This window comes from Lycorma delicatula, chromosome 11 (genome assembly GCF_047948215.1).
Source record: "Lycorma delicatula isolate Av1 chromosome 11, ASM4794821v1, whole genome shotgun sequence".
In the NCBI taxonomy this organism is placed as follows: Eukaryota; Metazoa; Arthropoda; class Insecta; order Hemiptera; family Fulgoridae; genus Lycorma; species Lycorma delicatula.
Window position 1 is genome coordinate 32,929,427 of NC_134465.1, and position 20,016 is coordinate 32,949,442.

Sequence of the window (20,016 nt, forward strand, 5' to 3'; positions counted from 1 at the left end):
AATACTTTGTATAATAATTACTATTATTATACCAAGAGATTAACACTGCATCTCATGTAGAATTATACAGGTTTCAGTAGTATTATTTAGAACTCAGGCCTACTTAGTTCCCATTCTTCCAGATTCCTCACATGGCACTGGCTCTGCTTAAAATTTTTAACAATAGGATATCGATAAGAGTACTATGTACTTCATCAGGTTCATCTAAATAATAGATGTTTTGTTCAAAATTTAGAAACAGTATAGGAAAGTGTGTTAATTTTAATTAATAGTGATGAATTGGAGTTACATTTTAATATCAGTTATTTTCTCTTGTTTCAGGTCTGAAATGAAGGCAATACAAATGAAAACAAGAAAATAAAAAAAATACCAGATAAGCAACCATAAGGAAATGCCTGTATGAGCAAACAAACTAAGAGTGTATCAGAAAGACATATTAAGTGGATAAAGGAGAGGCCTGAACCATGATTTTGGATAAAAATATAAAATTCTGATTTTTTTTTTAATAATTTTTACATCCTGCTTTACATAGAGCCATTGTTTATCTTTGAAAAATGAATTTTAACAAAGATATTGCATTTTTAATGAATCATTGCACAGTCATTAAACCCAGGCTCATAAATGTCCAAAACTTTTGAATTTCCATTGATTTTCTTTATTTTCTAAAGGTCAAATCTAGTATTAATATTTTATATCGTAAACTGAATGTATCAATGAACCATGAGAAGTCTTACAAGTAGTCGTTAATGAACATAAAAATATTCTCATTTGAAGTGAAAATGGACACAAAATGACCACTTTTGGTAGATCAAGAATGTTACTTTTTCCACATTAAATTTCCGTCTAATTAGATCATTGAACATGTCTGAACACAAACAGCTGATGATTTTTATTTTCCCTCCAGTTAGGAGAAAAAAATGGCTGTCAGCTAACAGCTAATGAAACATAACCGTATTTTCACTTTGTTTTATTTATTTTGTTGAGCTGTGCAGTGTTTTGATTATCTATTAGCAGAGTCCATAATTATTATCATCATCATTATGAGTAATAGTGATGTAGTCTTTGTTTTATTTATTTTGTTGAGCTGTGCAGTGTTTTGATTATCTATTAGCAGAGTCCATTATTATTATCATCATCATTATGAGTAATAGTGAGAATTATGATGATAGACCGACAATAACATATGAAAATAATTCTGAAGTTGAAGATGTTAGTTAACAAGAAGACAATGAGATTGATCAAGATGATATACATTTTGACTAGAATGAATATGATCCCTCAGATTCAGGGGTTAGAGGTAATGAAAATAGGATTACTAGCACTCCTAAACTCCTTGCTAGAAGTAGTCGAGGAAACATTCTTCAACCTACATCTGACAAAGAATGTGATAGAATGTAATTTGAGGTATTCCTGGTTTGTGCCCTCTTTGAAAAACTATAAATAGTGTAATGACTCTTTTTTTCTTACAGATAGGATTCTCACAAAAATAGAGGCAAATACTAATGAAGAAGCCTACAGACGAAATGGAGTCAACAAACAAGAACATGCTTCTTGCATTTATTTGGGACTTTGATTCTTATGGGAGCATTTAATGACAACTTCATTGATATTCATGGTTTGAGAAAAAACCGGATGTGCAACATATATTTCTAGTATGAATAGGACTAGGTTTTACAATCTGCTTGAAATTATAAGATTTGATGACAAAACAACAAGAGAGAAGCAAAGGGAGAATGATAAATTTGCAACATTATATGAAGTTTTTGAAATGGTTAATGGCAGTTGCCCAAATTATTATAATCCTGGTAAAGCTGTTGTTATATACGAAATGCTATCTTTATTCCAAGGTAGGTGTTCTTTCAAAATTTTCACGCAAGACAAATCAGGTAAATATGGGATTTTAATTATTGGCAGATTGTACAGACTGATATGTGCACAACAAGGAAGTATATAATATACTAAAATGAAGGAAGGGGTAAACTGAGGATCAAATGAAGTTGTAAAACAGCTGCTTTTACCAATAAAAAATATAGGGCACAATATCACAACTGATAGTTATTACACTTCAACAGATTTGGGGGAGGGACTATAAAAAAACTGGGGACTGACAGCAGTCAACACATTGCATACAAATTGTAAACATATTCTGGATCAATTGAAAGCTACCAAAGGCAGAGAGAAATTTTGCAAGTGTGTTTGCATTTACCAAATCTTCTCCAAACAGTGCTTTAATGACTTTAGTGTCATATGTACCTAGAGGCAAACCAAAAATGTTTCTGCTTCTCATGCTATTTACCCGACATAGTGAAAAGAAAGTTTCAGAAGACGAAAAAAGAAAGCCTGATGTAATATTGTACTATAATATGATTAAAGGGGGCATAGATACAATCGACCAGATGACAAGCAAATATACTACTAAACGAGGCACTCATCGTTGGCCATTGTCAGTATTCTTTAAATCACAAGACATACATAATTTTCATTCTTAACAACCCTGAGTGGCAATGCCATTCAGGAATCAAATTTACAACCTAAAAAAAAAAAACAAGAAGAAAGAACTGCCAGCAGAAGAGAACACTTTCATCTTTGTTGTAATGAGTGTAATATTAAAAAGAAAAAACACAAAAATTAGTGACAACAACTATAATTTGCTATTTCTGCAATAAATATGTTTGTACTAAACAGTGACAATACTGTAAAACGAGCAATTAACTGTTTTTTCCTATTTTTGTTTACAATAGTTATAAGCACAAAAGTGTGGTTTTTTGTAAAACTAAAAGTTCTCTGATATTAAAGTATGTGCTTATTGTTAATTTTGCTTCCTCTTTATTGTTACAATAAGTATCAAATTATTGGCTTGGATCAGAATTATGCTAAGTCTAAATTTTCAATTTTGAGATATTTCATGTAAATATTCTTTGGAGGCATACCTTTAGAGTGCAGAACTATAAGTACAACATTCAAAAAAGAAGTTATTTTTCTATTAAGAAAAAAAAAACTAATTTCCATTGTTAAGAAGTAGTCTAATGTAACTAAACATATCTATTCACCAAATGGCATCAGTGAAGATGTATTAATTCAGTAAAGGTATGTTCACTCATTGTATTGTGTTACTTGTTTTCATTTTATTGTTTTAGTAGTTTTCAACAATTAATTCAAAATGAATAGAGGCAGAATAATGGCAAAGCTAGCTGAAAAACAATATAAGCATTCACATTTATTTCAAATTAATTTAAGTTTGTCACATTATTAGCTAAACTTGTAGGTTATGGTTTTGTAGGTTAAGCTTTTTTTTATAATGCAGTTTTGTATTAATATCTATGATTGTTTTACGCATTTTTATTTCATAAATGTTTTTGTTGAATAGTTAGTTAATTCATTCATGAATCTGTATACTTTTCTTTAATTGCTATACAAACCAAATTTTTCTGCTTCATAATATAGTTACTTTAATTAAATTAAGTTTTTTAGTAATTCAAACTTGATTTTAATCATTTGAACTAATTTTAATGTACGGTATGGGGCCTTTTAAATGCGATTTAAGTTTAAAACCCATTTCTTGTTACTTAACGTAATTTATTTATGTTTATGACAACCGTTTTGAACACGTGACTTTGAATCAACATTCTGTCCAGTATATTATTCTACTTTTTGTTGTTACTGATTTGTTCATTGTATTCTTACACCTATATTGTCTTTTTTTTTTAAATTAATGGTGTGATATTCTGCTTTGTAATTTCAGCTAATTAGCTGGACTGTATAACCTTACATGTTGATTTTATATTTTTATATTAGTTAATAACCTTTAATAGTAGTTTGGTTTTTAGAATACCATGATTTCAGATCAATTTAACAATATTTTCAGATGCAGAGAAAACAGATAAAGGTCATGCAAATTTGGAGAAAACAACTGATGTTACTGATAATGACATTTTTGATTGGAAAAGGCATGATGATTTCAATAAAGAAAATAAAAGTCAACCGTATGGAAATGTTACTTTCCCAAGTAAGTATCAGTATCAATTTCTTGTAATTCATATTTGAGTAAGCCTATTTTAAAGTACTAATGGAAATTTTTTGTTCTGATGTTTACAGAAGGTCCATATGGCTTGAAGTGAATGGGATAGTTGCTACTGTTATTTGTATATGTCATGACTATGTTACTACTTTTATTGCAATAATTGGCCTATGACTAAATACTAAATTTCTAAATCATCTAAAGCTTCCACTGCTCTTAAATATTTATGTACTTTTTTTTTGTATTTAGCAGCATCTTTTGGTCGTTATCCTTATATTAGATCCAAAAAGATTCATTCTCATGAAAAAAACATATTTAAAATTTTTATTATTAGAAAATTTATCTGCTTTCTAAGAAGTTACTAACTTGGTTGCTTTTATTACAGGTGTTACTATACATGAGAATGAAGAGTTTTGTTAGTCTTTTCTAATTCTTTGCTCATTTTGTTTCACATGAAACTGTCTGTAATAACATTAATGATAATGAACAACCGCTGTGCTGTGATGATACAACTTTCATTATCTCATCTTTGGAAACAACACACAGCAGAGATAAAATAAATATGGACATAAATACCACCAATGAAATTAATAATTCAACCACATCAAAATCAAGGAAACCTATCCAATCAGAAAATACATGAAAAATGTAATAAAAGTGAAAAGGAATAAAGGAGATGAATACACAAATTGGCATGGTAATGTAGTTCCCAAAAAGAAAATTGAAATTGTATGTAATAACTGTAGATATAAACGTCATGATAGATTTTCAGGTTTTGAGAGGATGAATAGATTCAATTCATACTGGGAGTTAGGTAGCATTGACAAGCAACGAGACTTTATTTTAAATATTCTTGAACAACAGCCTATTAACGTACAAGATTCAGAACATCCTCATATGCTGCAGGTGTAGATGAAGAGACTGGTAGTAATGATGATAGAGCAGAAGAAACTCCTAAAAGTAAATCTGAAGAGAAACATTTACAACAAAGGACCATTAGTTGCTATTACAGTTTCATTCTAAAAAGCACTAAAGAAAGAATTTGTCAAACTTTTTTCTTAATAAGCTTTCAGTTTCAAAACAGATGATCAACACTGCTTTTCTAAAAAAAAAAGGGAAAACCTGGTAAATTCTGTACAACCTGAAAATTGATGAAAACTGCAGTGGAATAACAGATTACTAAATACAATAAACCAAAGCACATTAATTTGTTTCCAAGAATGGAAAGTCATTACTGTAGAAAGGACTCCACTAAGGAATATTTAGACCCAGATCTAAATGTGGTAAAAGTATATAACCTATAAAAGGAATATAGCAAAGAGAATCAACAAGAACCTGCAAAACTGTCAATGCATAGACATATTTTTAACAATTTAATTAACATGTTAACATATGTTAATATGTTTTAATTGACATATTTTTTTGTATTAGATTTTTTTGTACCAATAAAAGATTTGTGTGGTTTATGTGAAAAATATAGATGAGTTACAAATAAAATGAAATGAAGCAAATTATTGATGACCATCTGGAAAACAAAAAATTAACAAGAGAAGCAAAAAACTCTGCAAAAGAAAGGACCCACATAGAAGAATTATACTTTGCATGAGTTTATGACCTCCAAAGTTCTGCAAAAACCACGTGATGAAGTATCACAGTTGAATTATAAAAGAAATCTTTCTAGTTACAATTTCACTGTTTATGATTTTAAAAAAAACAAGGCAACTGTTTCATGTGTGATAAAATAAAAGGACAAAGAGGTTCTAACGAAATTGCTAGTTGTATATTTACGTTTATCGAAGAAAAGTTAACAAAGGCAAACGAGAAATTTTTTTTTTCAAGACAACTGTAGGAACAAAATTTGAACAGAAACATTGCAATTACGTACCTATATTTACTGTTAATCATGGCATCAAAATAACACTGTTTTCTGGAAAAGAAGCATACCCAAAACAAGAGGAACAGTTTAGACAGTAGCATTGAGCATGCATTCAAAAATGTACCCATTTATGTCCCAGATCAATGGTACACAATAGCAAGATCGGCATGTAGAAAATCTGCGTATCATGGAACTGAAATGGAACTGTTCTATGACTTTTGGACACTGAGAACTGAGACATCCAACATGAATAAGGATCATATTGGAGATACAGTAAAGTGGCAGAAAATAAGAATACTTATAGTTTAATCACAAACCCAGACTGTATTTTTTAAATATAGATATATTGAAAGCAATTTCAAGGAAATTATCCAGTCTCAAACAACAACAAAGTTGGGAGGGGTCAGCTCATCGAAAATTACAGGTTCTCCATCAAACCCATTTATCAATTAGTACAAAAAATGTAAGGATCTGGAGGCTCTCTGCAAAAACATAATACCAACAGCTTACCATCACTACTACCCAAATTTGAAGCACTGTAACAATGTGAAAGATGTCCAAAAACCAAGGTAAAGTAGAACTTCTTACAATAATGTTTAACAATTTTATTTCCTTGTGTATGTTTATTATTTTCCAAAGTTTTTTAATTGAATATCTTTATAATCCTCAAGTTTTTTTTTTTTTTAATGTTGTAATGTGAATGTTTTTACATAGTACGTAGTTAGAATCATTGGTAAGAAATGACAATAACTGTAGAAATTTAAAAATTCTTATCATTTAGTGTAATGTATTTCTGTAATTCTTTATATTATATTTTGTGTACTATATTTTTATAAAGCTTTTCAATTTCTTATGTAATTTTAGTTTCAGTTTTTATGAATCAAGTTTCCATTCTATTGTTGTTATAATATGTTTAATAAACACAAATGACCTGGACTGGGTGACTTTAAACCGGCTTCGAACTGGGGTTGCACAAACCAGAGTTAACCGTGCTAGATGGCGTCAAATAGAGCCTAACGACCTGAACTGTGAGTACGGTGAATTCAGGAATCTGATCATCTCCTAAAATGCACCCTCTGCCCAACCAAATGAACACTAGAAGATCTGTGGCAAGGAAATGCTTTTGGTGTTTCGGTGGCACAATACTGGTCGCAAAGGTTTTAATGTCTCATCGCTCAGACACGAAAAAGTAAAATAGTAACACAAATTAATACAGTAAAAACTTATTGATATGTGAAATGGATTGGTATTGATAGTAATAACAAATATTTTTCATAATTTTTGTGTTCTTTTTTACTTCCACCTAATTTGATTTAAAGAATTAAAAGATGTCAGGTAGTGTGTTATATAGTATTATAATTTTATTATTAATAATTCTATGGTTTTAAAGAAATCTTTTATAATTAATTAATTAATTTTTAAATAATAGAAGATTGCTGTAATGCAGATACACTAAGCAGCATAACGAAAGTAATACAAAAAGTATACTAAAGAGCAAAAGAAAGAGTAATAATTCAGTTTTCAAAAGTTTATTGGTGCAGAACTAACCTAAGTTTTCTTGGGCTAGTTCTGCAACAAATGTTTAAGTGCAGAAGTAGCCTAAGTCCACTAAAAAGTTAAAAAAATAAAAGAAAATAATTGAGAAATCACATGAAAAAGTCTGGTATCAAAACCATCATAAGTTTATTAGGACCAGTAAGAAAACTAATTTTGGCAATGAAAATAATATAAGATTTGTCCACAGCATGAGGGCTACACAGGCAGAGGTCAACAATCCAGCATGACATCTCTGTTCTCTCATGAACCTTCCTAGTATATCACCTTCTCGATTTCAACATTTCTCTAATGTTATTTCTAGTGCTGTCAATAAACCAATAATTGTTTCAATGAAGGAAGACCTGAGAGAGAGAGAGACAGAGACATAAGTACTGAGCTCACTATTCCATTAGATGACACGTGGAAAAAAAGGTCACCGTAATTTAATAATATAATTTGGAGTGGTTATAAAAAAAATATTTTTGTTAGCACTGATACACTGACTTTTGGTACATATGATTCTGTAATAACTTTTAATGATGGCAATACTGGTAGGTTACAGATATAAAAATGATTAAATATGGACATCAAATGAAAAAACTCTTAATGGCTACCAGAAATTTGATGATTTGTGAAATAAAAAAATCAGAAAAAGAACCAGAATATTTGTAAAACAGATGTACAAAGAAAAAGTAATAGCAAATTAAATTAGAGGAAAACGAAAAAGAGCCTGATAACCCTTCATTTGGAGCAGGAATGCACTAAACTAAAAAAAATCGTTATTTTGTAATTTACCAAAATTTGGCTTTTGGATACATATAACATGTTTTCTCAGGTCATTTGATTTACTCGCTGAGGAGATCTAGAGCCGTGCTTTGATTACTCTTGTATTATGTTTTTGTTGATGTTTTGTTTTATAAATTATATTGTATTGTTTTGTTTCAATCTTACTGTTGTTATTGTTCCATGTAATATGTTTGTATTGTGTGTTGAACTCACTTTTACCTCCTACGAGTAAGCAGTTCAGTTCTTTTGTTTAGTTAAGTCCTTTCAGTCTTACTTAAGAGTCTGTAAGATATGTTTTGTTTCGAGTTCATTAAACAGTAGTGCACAGACTACTACTAGAGGGGATTCCATCCCCTTTGAATATTCGTGACCATTTGTACAATTAATTAGTAATATGCAGGCCCTAACTAAATTTAAAAAATATAGAAATCACCTTACTGTTAGTGCAAATAACATGTTTTTAAAAAAAAATGTAGCATTATAACGGAGAAAAATAAAAAACTGAGGCTGCAGGCACAATTCACTCAGGAAATACCTAAGGATATATAAACATGGACACACTTTTCTAACAAAAATTGTCAGAAACTTGTTCGAAAGTTATTATTCATTGTGTCAGAATGAAAAGTATTTTCATACTCAGCAATACAGTATAAAAATTGACTTCGCCCAAAACACAGGATGGCAGTAATAAGTCATATAAAACTTTTAATTTTAAGTTTCATTTAATGGAATCAAAATACGGGTTTACAAAAAATATTCTTCAGGGACTTTTCATTTCACAAAATCTGTATACCATTGATGCTTGATTTTTTCGCCCACCACCTACATTGAGAACCAAAATTTTTCTAGCGGCCCTATAATTTTTAAATTTAACACTTGTTAAAAAAAAATTGCAACTGCCTGTTTTTATTTTCTGTACTGTATTTGTTCCAGTTAATTAAACTTGTATTTATTTCAATTTAACAAGCTAATATTTTTGCTATTTCAAATTTATTAGTACACTTTTTGAAATGATAAAACAGTTTCATGTAATAAAATTACAACAAAGATTTAAATTTGATTTTTTTTTAACATGAGTTTTAAATTCATTTGCTACCAATGTTTTTTCTTTCAAAACAAAATAATGAGATTTAAATGACCAAAATTGAACAAGAATTTACAAAAGATAGCACTGAAGTGAAGACAGTTTGTGGTTTGTTGTGAATTCATCTGTCCTTGAAAGTCTAATTAAAGTTGCCTTCAAAAGATCTTTAAAAAGCATTTTGTAAAAGTATATAATTATTTAGTTAATAATCTGTTTTACATAAAATGTAAATCAGCTCAGTTAAAACTATTTAGGCCTAAAGAAAATCTTTCAGCCGAATAGTGAAATTCTACAAATTCTAGTTTGGTTGCTTAACTTTACAAATTCTAGTTTGGTTGCTTAACTTTACAAGAAAGCACTAAGTTAATTAAAATATTATCAGGATTTTGGCAAAGAACCTAATTTTTATGATAATTTAGTTTTAGCCAAAAATTTTAAGTTATGTAATTAAACTGAACTTTCTATCATTTTGAGAGTTATTATACTCCTCCAGAAATTGAAAATTTATGCCTGCCCATGGTCAACGTAAAAAAAAGGCATCATTTATGAAAAATCTCAGAATACTGTAAAATAAATAAAGTAAATAAATTAAGAAAATTTTACTAAAGTAAAATAAATTAAGAATGTAAGATACTACTATATCATAGCTGTATGTCAGTATTTGATCAAGCAGTAGACCTTGAAAACTTCATATGTACTTTCCCGTAATTTACCAGAATGTCAGTTGGAACCTATTCATCCCAAAGGACCGACATATGGCCCTGGTTAATAGTCATGCAAGTCATAGAAGAGATAAGATAAATATAACATGTTACTTATAGAGTGAAATGAAGCAACAAGTGTTGGTGCTTTTATTTAATATCGTACAAATTAAATTAGGCATATGAACCCTTAGGAAAGTTGGATTTGAGGATACAATACTTTATAAGAATTGGCAATCTAAGCATTTTTGGGGGGACAAAACTTTAATTATTAGGAATACGAATGCCTTTTCAGGTTGGTAGCAACTCCATATTATCTTGGTGATTAAATTTTTGCAAAGTGAAAAAACAGTTAAATTTGTTTAAAATGAAAAATCTGCCTTGTTTGTCAGACAGTTCTTTCTCAGAAAACAAACTACATCACATCAACCATTTACACCATAACAGTATCCTCCAAATTCTAATAGTTAACACTCAAAAGCTTGCTGAAGAAAACCTTTCTGAATCACCAGTAATGTGATATAGTGAACTTAAATGGCCACCAACGTAGAACATTACTCTTAGACCTCGTATAAGTCAACAGAACCAATGCAAATATTCACATCACACACTCTTTACTGTAGATTTATATGGGAAACAGTTCAAGAGGGGAAAAAACACTATACAACAAAAAGTTTGAAACATGATATTATAAGGGAAAACTAAAGAAAAGGGATTTAATGTCATAATAAAAAAAAAAAAATGAGCATAGGACACAAACTATAAAACTGAATAGTACAGACAAGGATGGGAAAACCCCTGCAATATCTAAGCACAAGTTGTAAAGCAAAAGTAAGCGTAGAAAGAAACAATACTACTGGGAGCAGGCGATAAAGAGAAAGAAAGAAAAAAGAGAGAGAGAGAGAGAGAGAGAGAGCTTTACTGGAGAAATCTAGTGACAAACACCCAGATGTGGCAGAATTATCTGAAATCTTAACATTAATTTAAAATATTATAAATTATTAAAAATTAAAACAGAATGTATGTAATATGAGTTGAACAATTTTGTCTTTAAATAAAACTGATAACATTAATTACAGCAGTTTATTTTTTATTTATCCAGTAGCTAAAAGCAAGCCTATTAATGCAAGCAAGTGGGCAATTTTACAAATACATAAGCAAGCCCACAGGAAATGTATATACCACGTGTTGATTTAATTAAAATATGAACAAGTTTTAGGCATTTATTTTAGCCAGTGTCCAAAAACTAACATGTCTATAAAACTAATTACATAAATATGAACCAAGTAAATGTATATTACCATAATTACTCTCAGATTCAATAAATGATAAAATTCCATGAAATAACATGATGAAAATATTATGCAAGAATTAAAATTTCTCAAAAACATAAAATAATAAGAAAATATAAAGAAAAATATACAACTAATCAATTCAGTAAATATAAACTATAAAAACATTTAAAATACTCTCAATGAAAATGTAAATTTCTTAAAAATCTGTTTTTGTAATATTTTGAATATTACACAACCTCAGAACAAAAATCCAACTATACATATACATATATTATTTAAATAACACTTGAAGAACTATGGCACTCTCAATTAAAGATTTCTACAAAAAAATTAAAAACACAAGGCAGATTCAGAAAGTAATATTATCATTTCCAAATGTGGAAGCTTAAGCTCTTAGGTTGTTGTGTGCACGTACATAGTGAGCTCCTTCATAAAAACAATTTGCAAACCGTTTGTTTTTTAAGTTTTAAATTAAAGTGAAAATATTATTCACGTTTTGCTTGTTCAATTCTTGCCGCAGGAGAAAATATTGATTCTGCATTTATTAGGTATGAGACCTAAAATAAATTGCAATGTATGATCCAAAACAAAAAAGCAAGGCACGCTCAGCGATAAAATATGTTGCTTAATGATAATGCTCAGATAAAAGCTTTATCTTGAAGCTCATTCCTTATTTTTAATGGCTTAATAATGTTTACTTTCTAAATGTACCTTTTATTTAAAAAAATACAAAAATTAAAAATTATAATCATACAAACTTATGTTCAATACAGTCTGATTTATCACCAATGTTGCAGATTTATCAGAAATATAGAATATATGCAGAAGACCACACAAACAATCTCCATTTTCATTTCTAAAAATAGAAACACACTTATAACTACTATTCTTACAAAAACATAAAATTACTCATGTAAAAACAATTTTAAAATAAACTGACACTTTTCAGACTTATATGCAAAATCACTACAAAACTAAAACACTTTTATAGTTTTTTCCAATTATCAATAACTAGCGTTCTTACCTTCTCAATAATGTTTCCATATGCAATAACGTTAATATTAATAAGTACTATTTAGAAAGTGATATCAACCATTGTTTCGGCATACAGCGACAACAATAAACACACTTCACTCACCTTAATGGCGAGAACTACGATGAGATGATTCACCACGTTCTTCTCTACGTTCTCGTTCTCTTTCCCGTTCACGTTCCCTTTCTGGATCTCTTCGGCTAGATTCTCTTTCCCTTTCCCTTTCACGCTCGCGTTCTCTATCTCTATCTCGTTCTCTGTATCTTTCATCATAATATCTGAAGGATAATATTAAATCAATTTATATTTCACAATCAATATAACCACTTAGTTATATAACCTTAATTTAACTTAAAAGAAAGATTTCCTAAAGAGCAGTTTGTTAACAATGAACAAATTAGCTGAAAATAACAAATATACATGTCACTGTCAAATTTTTTACATCACAAACTAGCTAAACTAGGAGAATCCCTCTGATTATCTTATCTCATATTCTGAGCACCACGCATAAATGACTCACATTAACCTGTTTATTGACATTAATCTCGCCTGCTTCACAAAGACTAATCTAAGAAGTCTTATATTAATAATACAGTTTCTACAATTAAGTAAATAAGTGTATGAACTAAATTTCATCTTATAGATGAATATTTCTATTTCAATAAATAAAAGTCTGATGTGGACATCACATGACTGCCTTGTAGCCTATTAAATTACATATACACATTTCTTTAAAATGAATAGTACATAAAATGTTTTCATTAATAACTTAAGATATTTTTTAATTTTTTATTTTATTGTTATTATTGTATTATTATTTATTTTTTTTACAATCAGAGGTTAATATATATTAACAATCAATATATTTAAATGAAAAAAAAAGTTAAAAACAAAAGATGAAGTCAGATTTGAATCTATGTGCTTTCCCTCATAAGATCCAAATACATTATAATTAAAATTCTTTTTGGATATAATGCTGGAATAAAAAAAAAAGTACAATTTATGATACACCGTTGAAAAGCTCTCAATGAGGGCTTATTACTGCAGTTAAGAAAAAGTCCAAATCCAATTTTTTTTTTTATTTTGGATGTTTTTGGTCCAGTCGATTGCAATCAAAAGGGTGGTGCACAACTAGATGTTACAACAGTCATAAATCCAAAATTTTAACATCCTGCGGCTAATCATTTTTGAATTATGCGAGATACACAAGTACATACGTAAGTGTGTATCTTCAATATACTTCCTTTACTTCATACAAGGAAGTAAAAATGCCCGTTCAATTTTTTAACTAAACGATAACAAACATTAAAACAGAGTTTAAATTAACTCTGATTTAATTAATTAAACTAGTTTAAAATTAATTATAGGTGGATTGAAAAATTAATTTAAAAAACTCAACACAGGCTGTCTTGAATTGCAACCGGAGATGATAAAAAAAATCACTCTCTGTGGCATTTGACAACTGAGAAATCAAGAAGGTTAATATAGAAGAGCTACAGAGCTCTATATTGTAGTTTCTAGAAACACTACTAAAAGAGAATTATTTTATTCTTATTTATGTTTAAAATTAAGACAATAAATTTACTAATCGAAAAATCAGTTTAACATAAAAATGTGATTGAGTTCAAGTGAACTCAACCAATTCTTATTTTAATTAACTATAAAGGATTTAGATTATTTTCTCATACTGGTGTTACTTCTGCTTAATTTTTAAAAAAAATTATTACGTTTACAAAGCTAGAAATTAATAGTTTAATTTCAGAATAAAAAAAATTTAATGAAGAGCTTATGTTGGAGAGGATCTTAGAAATCAAATGCAAGAGACAGCTGAAAAATAATTCACAGTTGCTAACAGAAAAAGATGTTGAATTAAACTAAATTTCAAATTTTTAATTTTTTAGCTGCAAGAGTTAACCTTCATTTTTTATGCAGGCACAATTTAAAGCTATACATTTTCCCCTATGCTGAACCAGTTTTCTCATCTAATCAATTCAGAAATCTGACAGTTTTCCTCCAGGCCCTAACTTGGTCCCTTCATCTATGGTGAAATGAACCACTTTAAAGTTCTACTTTTAATTCAATAAGTGAAAATTGCCGGATGCCAAATCTGTTGAATACAAACAAATGAATTGAAATATTAACTCGCATAAGCTTCAGCATAGCACCCGATGTACATAGCAAACCATAATTATGTTGCGAGACTGGCTCAGTGATTTTTGAATGTAAACACATATCCTTAAATGTTTTAACATCTGTATGTGTTAAGAAATTTTCTTGGTCACCTATTTATATTAGTTTGATAAAGTTAAACCATCATCAATGGCTCATGAATGTCACCAGGATTCGCTTTTTGGTTGTTAAAAATTCAACCTTGCACACTATTTAACTACACTAGATTGTGAAGCACACTAGATAGTGCACTGTTTACATACACTATTTTGCAAACAGCTAATCGCAAAAAATGAGGATAAAATTCAATAAAACATGATGTGTTAGTAGAGAACAAATGTAACTTCAACATGCCCTGTAAAATATTTTCTTTTCCCGTTTCACATTAATTGTCCATTACATAACAGACAGACATTTAAAAATTTAAATTAAAACATAAACAAAAATATCTGTCTGTAATATAGATTTATTCTTTTCTTTGGTATACTTCCTTTAACCTCTTCAGAAGATTTGTGACAGCAGATAAGTGGCTTCAAGTGATGTTATTCATAGAAGGGATCTGGTGTCAGTGGACGAAGAGCGAGAGCAGTTTAAACTATATAAAAACACCTTGAAGAAATGTTCTTAACAGAATCAAAACCATCCATAGTATGATCATAACATAAATGCCAAACCAATAAGCAGCAAATATTCTGTTTCTAAAGGGTATCATACTTAATCACAATGTGTAATCTCATTACACATTCTAAAGACTTAAGATCAGTCACAGCCGAGAGTAGCCATGAAGCATGAAAGCAAGGTTTCTATTAATTGTCATCTTTCAACTCATCAAATTTTGATAGACGTTTAACTGTATGTATTTTCACATGATGAATCATGGATATTAAAATTATTTTTGTCCCCCTTATGGTTGTATAACCAACATACAATTTCGGTTATTTTTAATTATAATTATAATTTAAACAAACCTGGTTTTTGAGCTAACAACAGCTGTTGCATCTGGTGGCTCAGGAGGAGATTTCACGCGTACTCTCACTGCTTGCCGCGTGGCACTGAAAATAAATAATAACATTAAGAAAAACTTCCCGTGGTTGAAAACAATAAAAGATAGTAAAGCATTCCTTGTAAGTTTAAAATACTTTCAAATTTTTTATATAAAGAAACACTACTTTATAGTAAGCACAATACTCAAATTTTAAGTACGATGGATATTGGAAAACAAGTTTACAATCAAGTTGTATGTGCGTGCACACACATTCACATGCACGAGTGTACATGCGCACGATGGAACCAAGTTACAACATTATTATATCAAATCAGTCATTATAATTATGAATATCTACTAACTTCTTTAAATTAAAATAATGGAAACCAACTAATGCCCATCACTATGAAGTTTTGTGCCATCAATGGTAGATTAAGTAATCGTTCACCGAAACAGTAGAAACCTCAAGAGATGTTTCTTTATGCCAATTCAAAAACCAAAAAACCTTTAATCTTTTCTATATTTCATTAACAAGCATGATGTAACTATTTCTATTTCCATCATTCATGACTTCAATATATCAAAATTATCATTTAATTTAGAATTCAAGAAAAGAAATGAATTAGTTTTTAAAAAATAATGCAACGCGGTATAAAAATAAATTACAAAATGAACCGGCTAAAAAATAATAAATTATTTTTAATGAAATGGATGGTTAGGGATGAATACATGCAGGATCTAGTTTACAGTAATATGTTTCCACTTGAACTGGGCCAGTAGTTTTCACTCGTTTGTTTGGCTACAGTTAAGACAAATTTTTAATGCAAGTTATCCCCATTAACATAAATAATACAATATGTGCATTATATCAGATAGCAGATAACTGAACACAAATAAAATTATCAAATAATAACAGAACAGAAACATCCTCAAGTCATAAATCAAAGTGACAGATAAGAATCCATTTGGCTTTCAATAAATAATGTAGATGTACCAACTATAAACATTACTTATTTTGTATTTCAATCATATATTTCAACTATCTTTGTTGAACAAACAATGGAATTCAGTATAATGAAGAGTAACGAATTCATACAATAAATGTTATATAGTGAAAACAGTTATTATGTACCCTTATTTGTAATAAAATTTAAAATATAAAATACACACACAATTTAATCAGAGACATTTACAAGAAAAATCTTGTTACAATAAGTAAAGTACAAATATTTAAATGAGTTTACTGACAAATAGTTATATTAATTTAAAAAAATATATATTAAGATAGATAATATAAGTTAATTTGTGTATACTTCTGAATTTTTCTTTATGAAATCAATCACTAGTAAATAACTAGATGTACTCATCAGTTCTTTATAATTTCAGGCAAAGACAAATTTAATCTACTAAGTAATTTACTTTAGATATTATATTATCTGCAATGGATGTTTGAAATAGAAAATAACAGAAATATCCTGATGCTGTAATTAAATAAAAACTGAATTAAAAATACACTGTAGAGCAGATTTTTAAATTGCAAAATCTGCATTATTTAATATAAAAGCAGGTGCATTAATTAGCATATTGTTTAGAAAGTCTGTAACAGAACACACTGAATGATATGTTAACTAATATAGAAGGTAGATTCAAAAAGTTCCCACAACTACCTCATAATTTAAAATTAAAATAGCAATCATAATAGAGGAATTTTTTATTTTTGTGTTACCAGCACTCATGATGTCACAATATGTTCCCTGACTAGCATACAATAATACTACAACAGCTGTTTTTTTTTTTTGTGTGTTATGGCTGTTGAAATAAAATATCAAATTTGGGGTGTTACTTAAAAAAATACAATCAAGAAAAATTAACATTGCTTGAACAAGTGCATGGAGAATTGACATGACAAAATTAAGGTCTTATTGTTTGAAGATAACATTTGTAGTGGACACCATCTATCTCCACAGATTATCTATGTTGAAAATGGTTTTCGAAGTGATTGAAGAAAAACTCACGGAAATAGCATCAACAGTTGAAATATTAGTTGGTAGTTACCACAGTATTCCCCTCCATAATGGTTCAATGTGGATTACGTTTGTCAACACTGTGCGAAATGTTCTCTGCAGATCAAAAATATAATTGCATGATACTGTCAAGAGACCTAATCACTAGATAGATATGGTGTATTTTGTATGATCCATAGACAAAATGTAAATCATCAGAGTGGAAAACAACATCATTTGATTACAGCAGTCATAGCAATTTTCTTTGGAAAGGAGTATACGAAACATTATGTTAAATGCTCTTTTATTTGCACAGTACTGTTCAGTACAAATTACTACTCCTGAAGGGCAGCAGTGAACAAGGAAATACGATACAAAATTCTTTGTCATTTACAACATGCAATAAAAACGAAGCTCATAAAACAAGAAAAAAAGAATTGAGTTTTTGCATCAGCAGATTCAACCATGCTTGTCCGAGTAATGGCACAACATAATGCAACAACTGTTTTTTTTTTTTTTCAACTCCACAGCTGCAACAACTGTGGAGCATTTGCCATGCCCTCCCACATTTCCACCACATGTTGTTACTTGTTTCCTCACTTGAAAAATGCTCTGGAGAGAAAAATATATAAGAATGCTGGTAAAATAATTGTCAATGCAACAAAGTGACTACAAAAATAACACGTAAAAAAATGGGTTCCTCTAAACTTTATAGACATCGGTGAAAGTGTGTGCTGATAGGAATTACTTTGAAGGGCATGCAGCAAAAATGTTTTCCCGTATGCAGATTTTAAACAGGAACTTTTTAAACTTATCTGCTTAAATCTAGTCATCAGCTACAATGCAAGGAAATACAGAAATATTAAACTTAAGATTTCACCTCCAATAACATTTATTTTAATTTTAAAAAAATTAATTATTTTATAAATTTAATAACCAAGAATTCACGACAATTTGTAAAGAAATATAAGTAGTAAATATAAACTATAATAATAATAAATAAAAAACATATATTCCTATGATATGATATGTTTTTAGAAATCATTCATGTTAAACTCATGTAGAATGATGTGGGTGTTTTTACAATCATTACTGAATTATACATTTGTATGAATTGTGTATTATAAAGTATGCAGCTGTTTATTCAATAAATAATTAGCCATCACTAGAACAGTAAAATATATTTTTTGTTAAAAAAAAAGTTTAAATTAACCAATAGACACAATCCAAATTAAAGGGAATCTATTGCAATAATAAAAATACAGTTTGAGTAATTGCCTGCAATGAACCAACAAAAAAAAAAACACCCAACACCAATATTCTACTCTCATTTGTACACTAACTGCTGTTTTAATGAAAAATTATCAACTTTTTTTTTACTTGAATGTTTTACTATTTCAATTTCACTTAAAAAAAAAAATTTCAGCTGACAAACAATTAACCCTTCGCAGGCAGCGATGTTTTATGGCTGTAGGAGGAAGACATTTACAAAAAAAAAAGTTCATGCAAAACTATTTAAAGTAATTTAAAACATGCACTCATGCATAAAAACATATTTATTGAGTTTCTGCTGAATTCTGCCACCAGTCTTGTTAAGGAACACTGTATTATAATTACCTCACAAGAAAAAGCTTACACAAAACAGGCACAAGTCTCACTGAGCACACTAGAATTTGTAAACTACAGGTGATGATTTTGGTTGTGTTTTACATTGAGTTCTTTTCATGTAAAAGACAATGAATAATAATAGTAACAGTTGAAACATTGTTGGTAATATAAAAAAAGCAATTTTGAAATAATTCCTAGGCAGGGAATAGTAAAATATGGTTTTATTATAATAACAATATAAATATTTTGATTCATTTCCTTCTGAATTTTTGTCTCAAAAATTTTGTTTGAATTTAACTGAATCAAGCTGAAAATGAAGTTTTAGAAGAACAGTTTGTAAACAATTACTTAAAAATGAGTGAAAAACAAAAAAAATAATCCACTCGTCTTGTTACATAGGTACGGTCATTGAACTCATTTGATAACTTAAGTAAAATTGTTCCCAATCACTTTGTATCAGGAATTCCAGTCTCAAAATTACTGAAAGAACATCTCCTGTCATCTCTTGGAATTTATATGTAACTACATTAAGACAAATAGACGGTCACATTCACAGACTCATATATGGGTTTCTGCCCTCCAGTGTAAGTACAGGTAGCCCATATATGGGTTTCTGCCTGCGAAGGGTTAACTTAAATAAATGCAAAGTTGTCATAATTTGAATTACAGTGGATGATTTTTTTTAAAAAGCTAGTTTATTGTTCGATTAAGATTCCCAAATTCACAGTATTCATGATGCTATGCCTTAAATTTTCTACCTCTACATGGAAATCTACATGTGCTTGCACAAACATGTATGAATTGAATGAAAATTTCAGTTAAAGGATCTGTGTATTTGCCATTGCTTTATATAAAATGAAATGGAAGCAATAATAATATATAGCCCAAGTAACATCAAGGACAAAAAAATTAAATCTCAACA

General features: G+C 29.2%; 1 protein-coding gene across 13 annotated transcripts in view; it reads right to left on the bottom strand.

Annotated features, from left to right (window-relative positions):
* Positions 1-20,016, bottom strand: part of LOC142332044 (cleavage and polyadenylation specificity factor subunit 6-like) — a 150,892-nt gene that overhangs the window by 64,378 nt on the left and 66,498 nt on the right. For 12 of the 13 annotated variants that reach the window (XR_012758129.1, XR_012758128.1, XR_012758131.1 and 9 more), the window contains 2 exons: positions 15,467-15,550; positions 12,435-12,607 (listed from right to left, as the gene is read on the bottom strand). Coding sequence is in view for 9 of the 13 variants with exons in the window: in XM_075378155.1 (XP_075234270.1) it covers positions 12,436-12,607; positions 15,467-15,550 (256 nt within the window). In the remaining 4 variants the exon portion in view is untranslated. Of the gene's footprint in view, positions 1-11,528; positions 12,153-12,434; positions 12,608-15,466; positions 15,551-20,016 lie in introns of those variants that run through there. The other variant, XM_075378151.1, reaches the window with a different exon arrangement.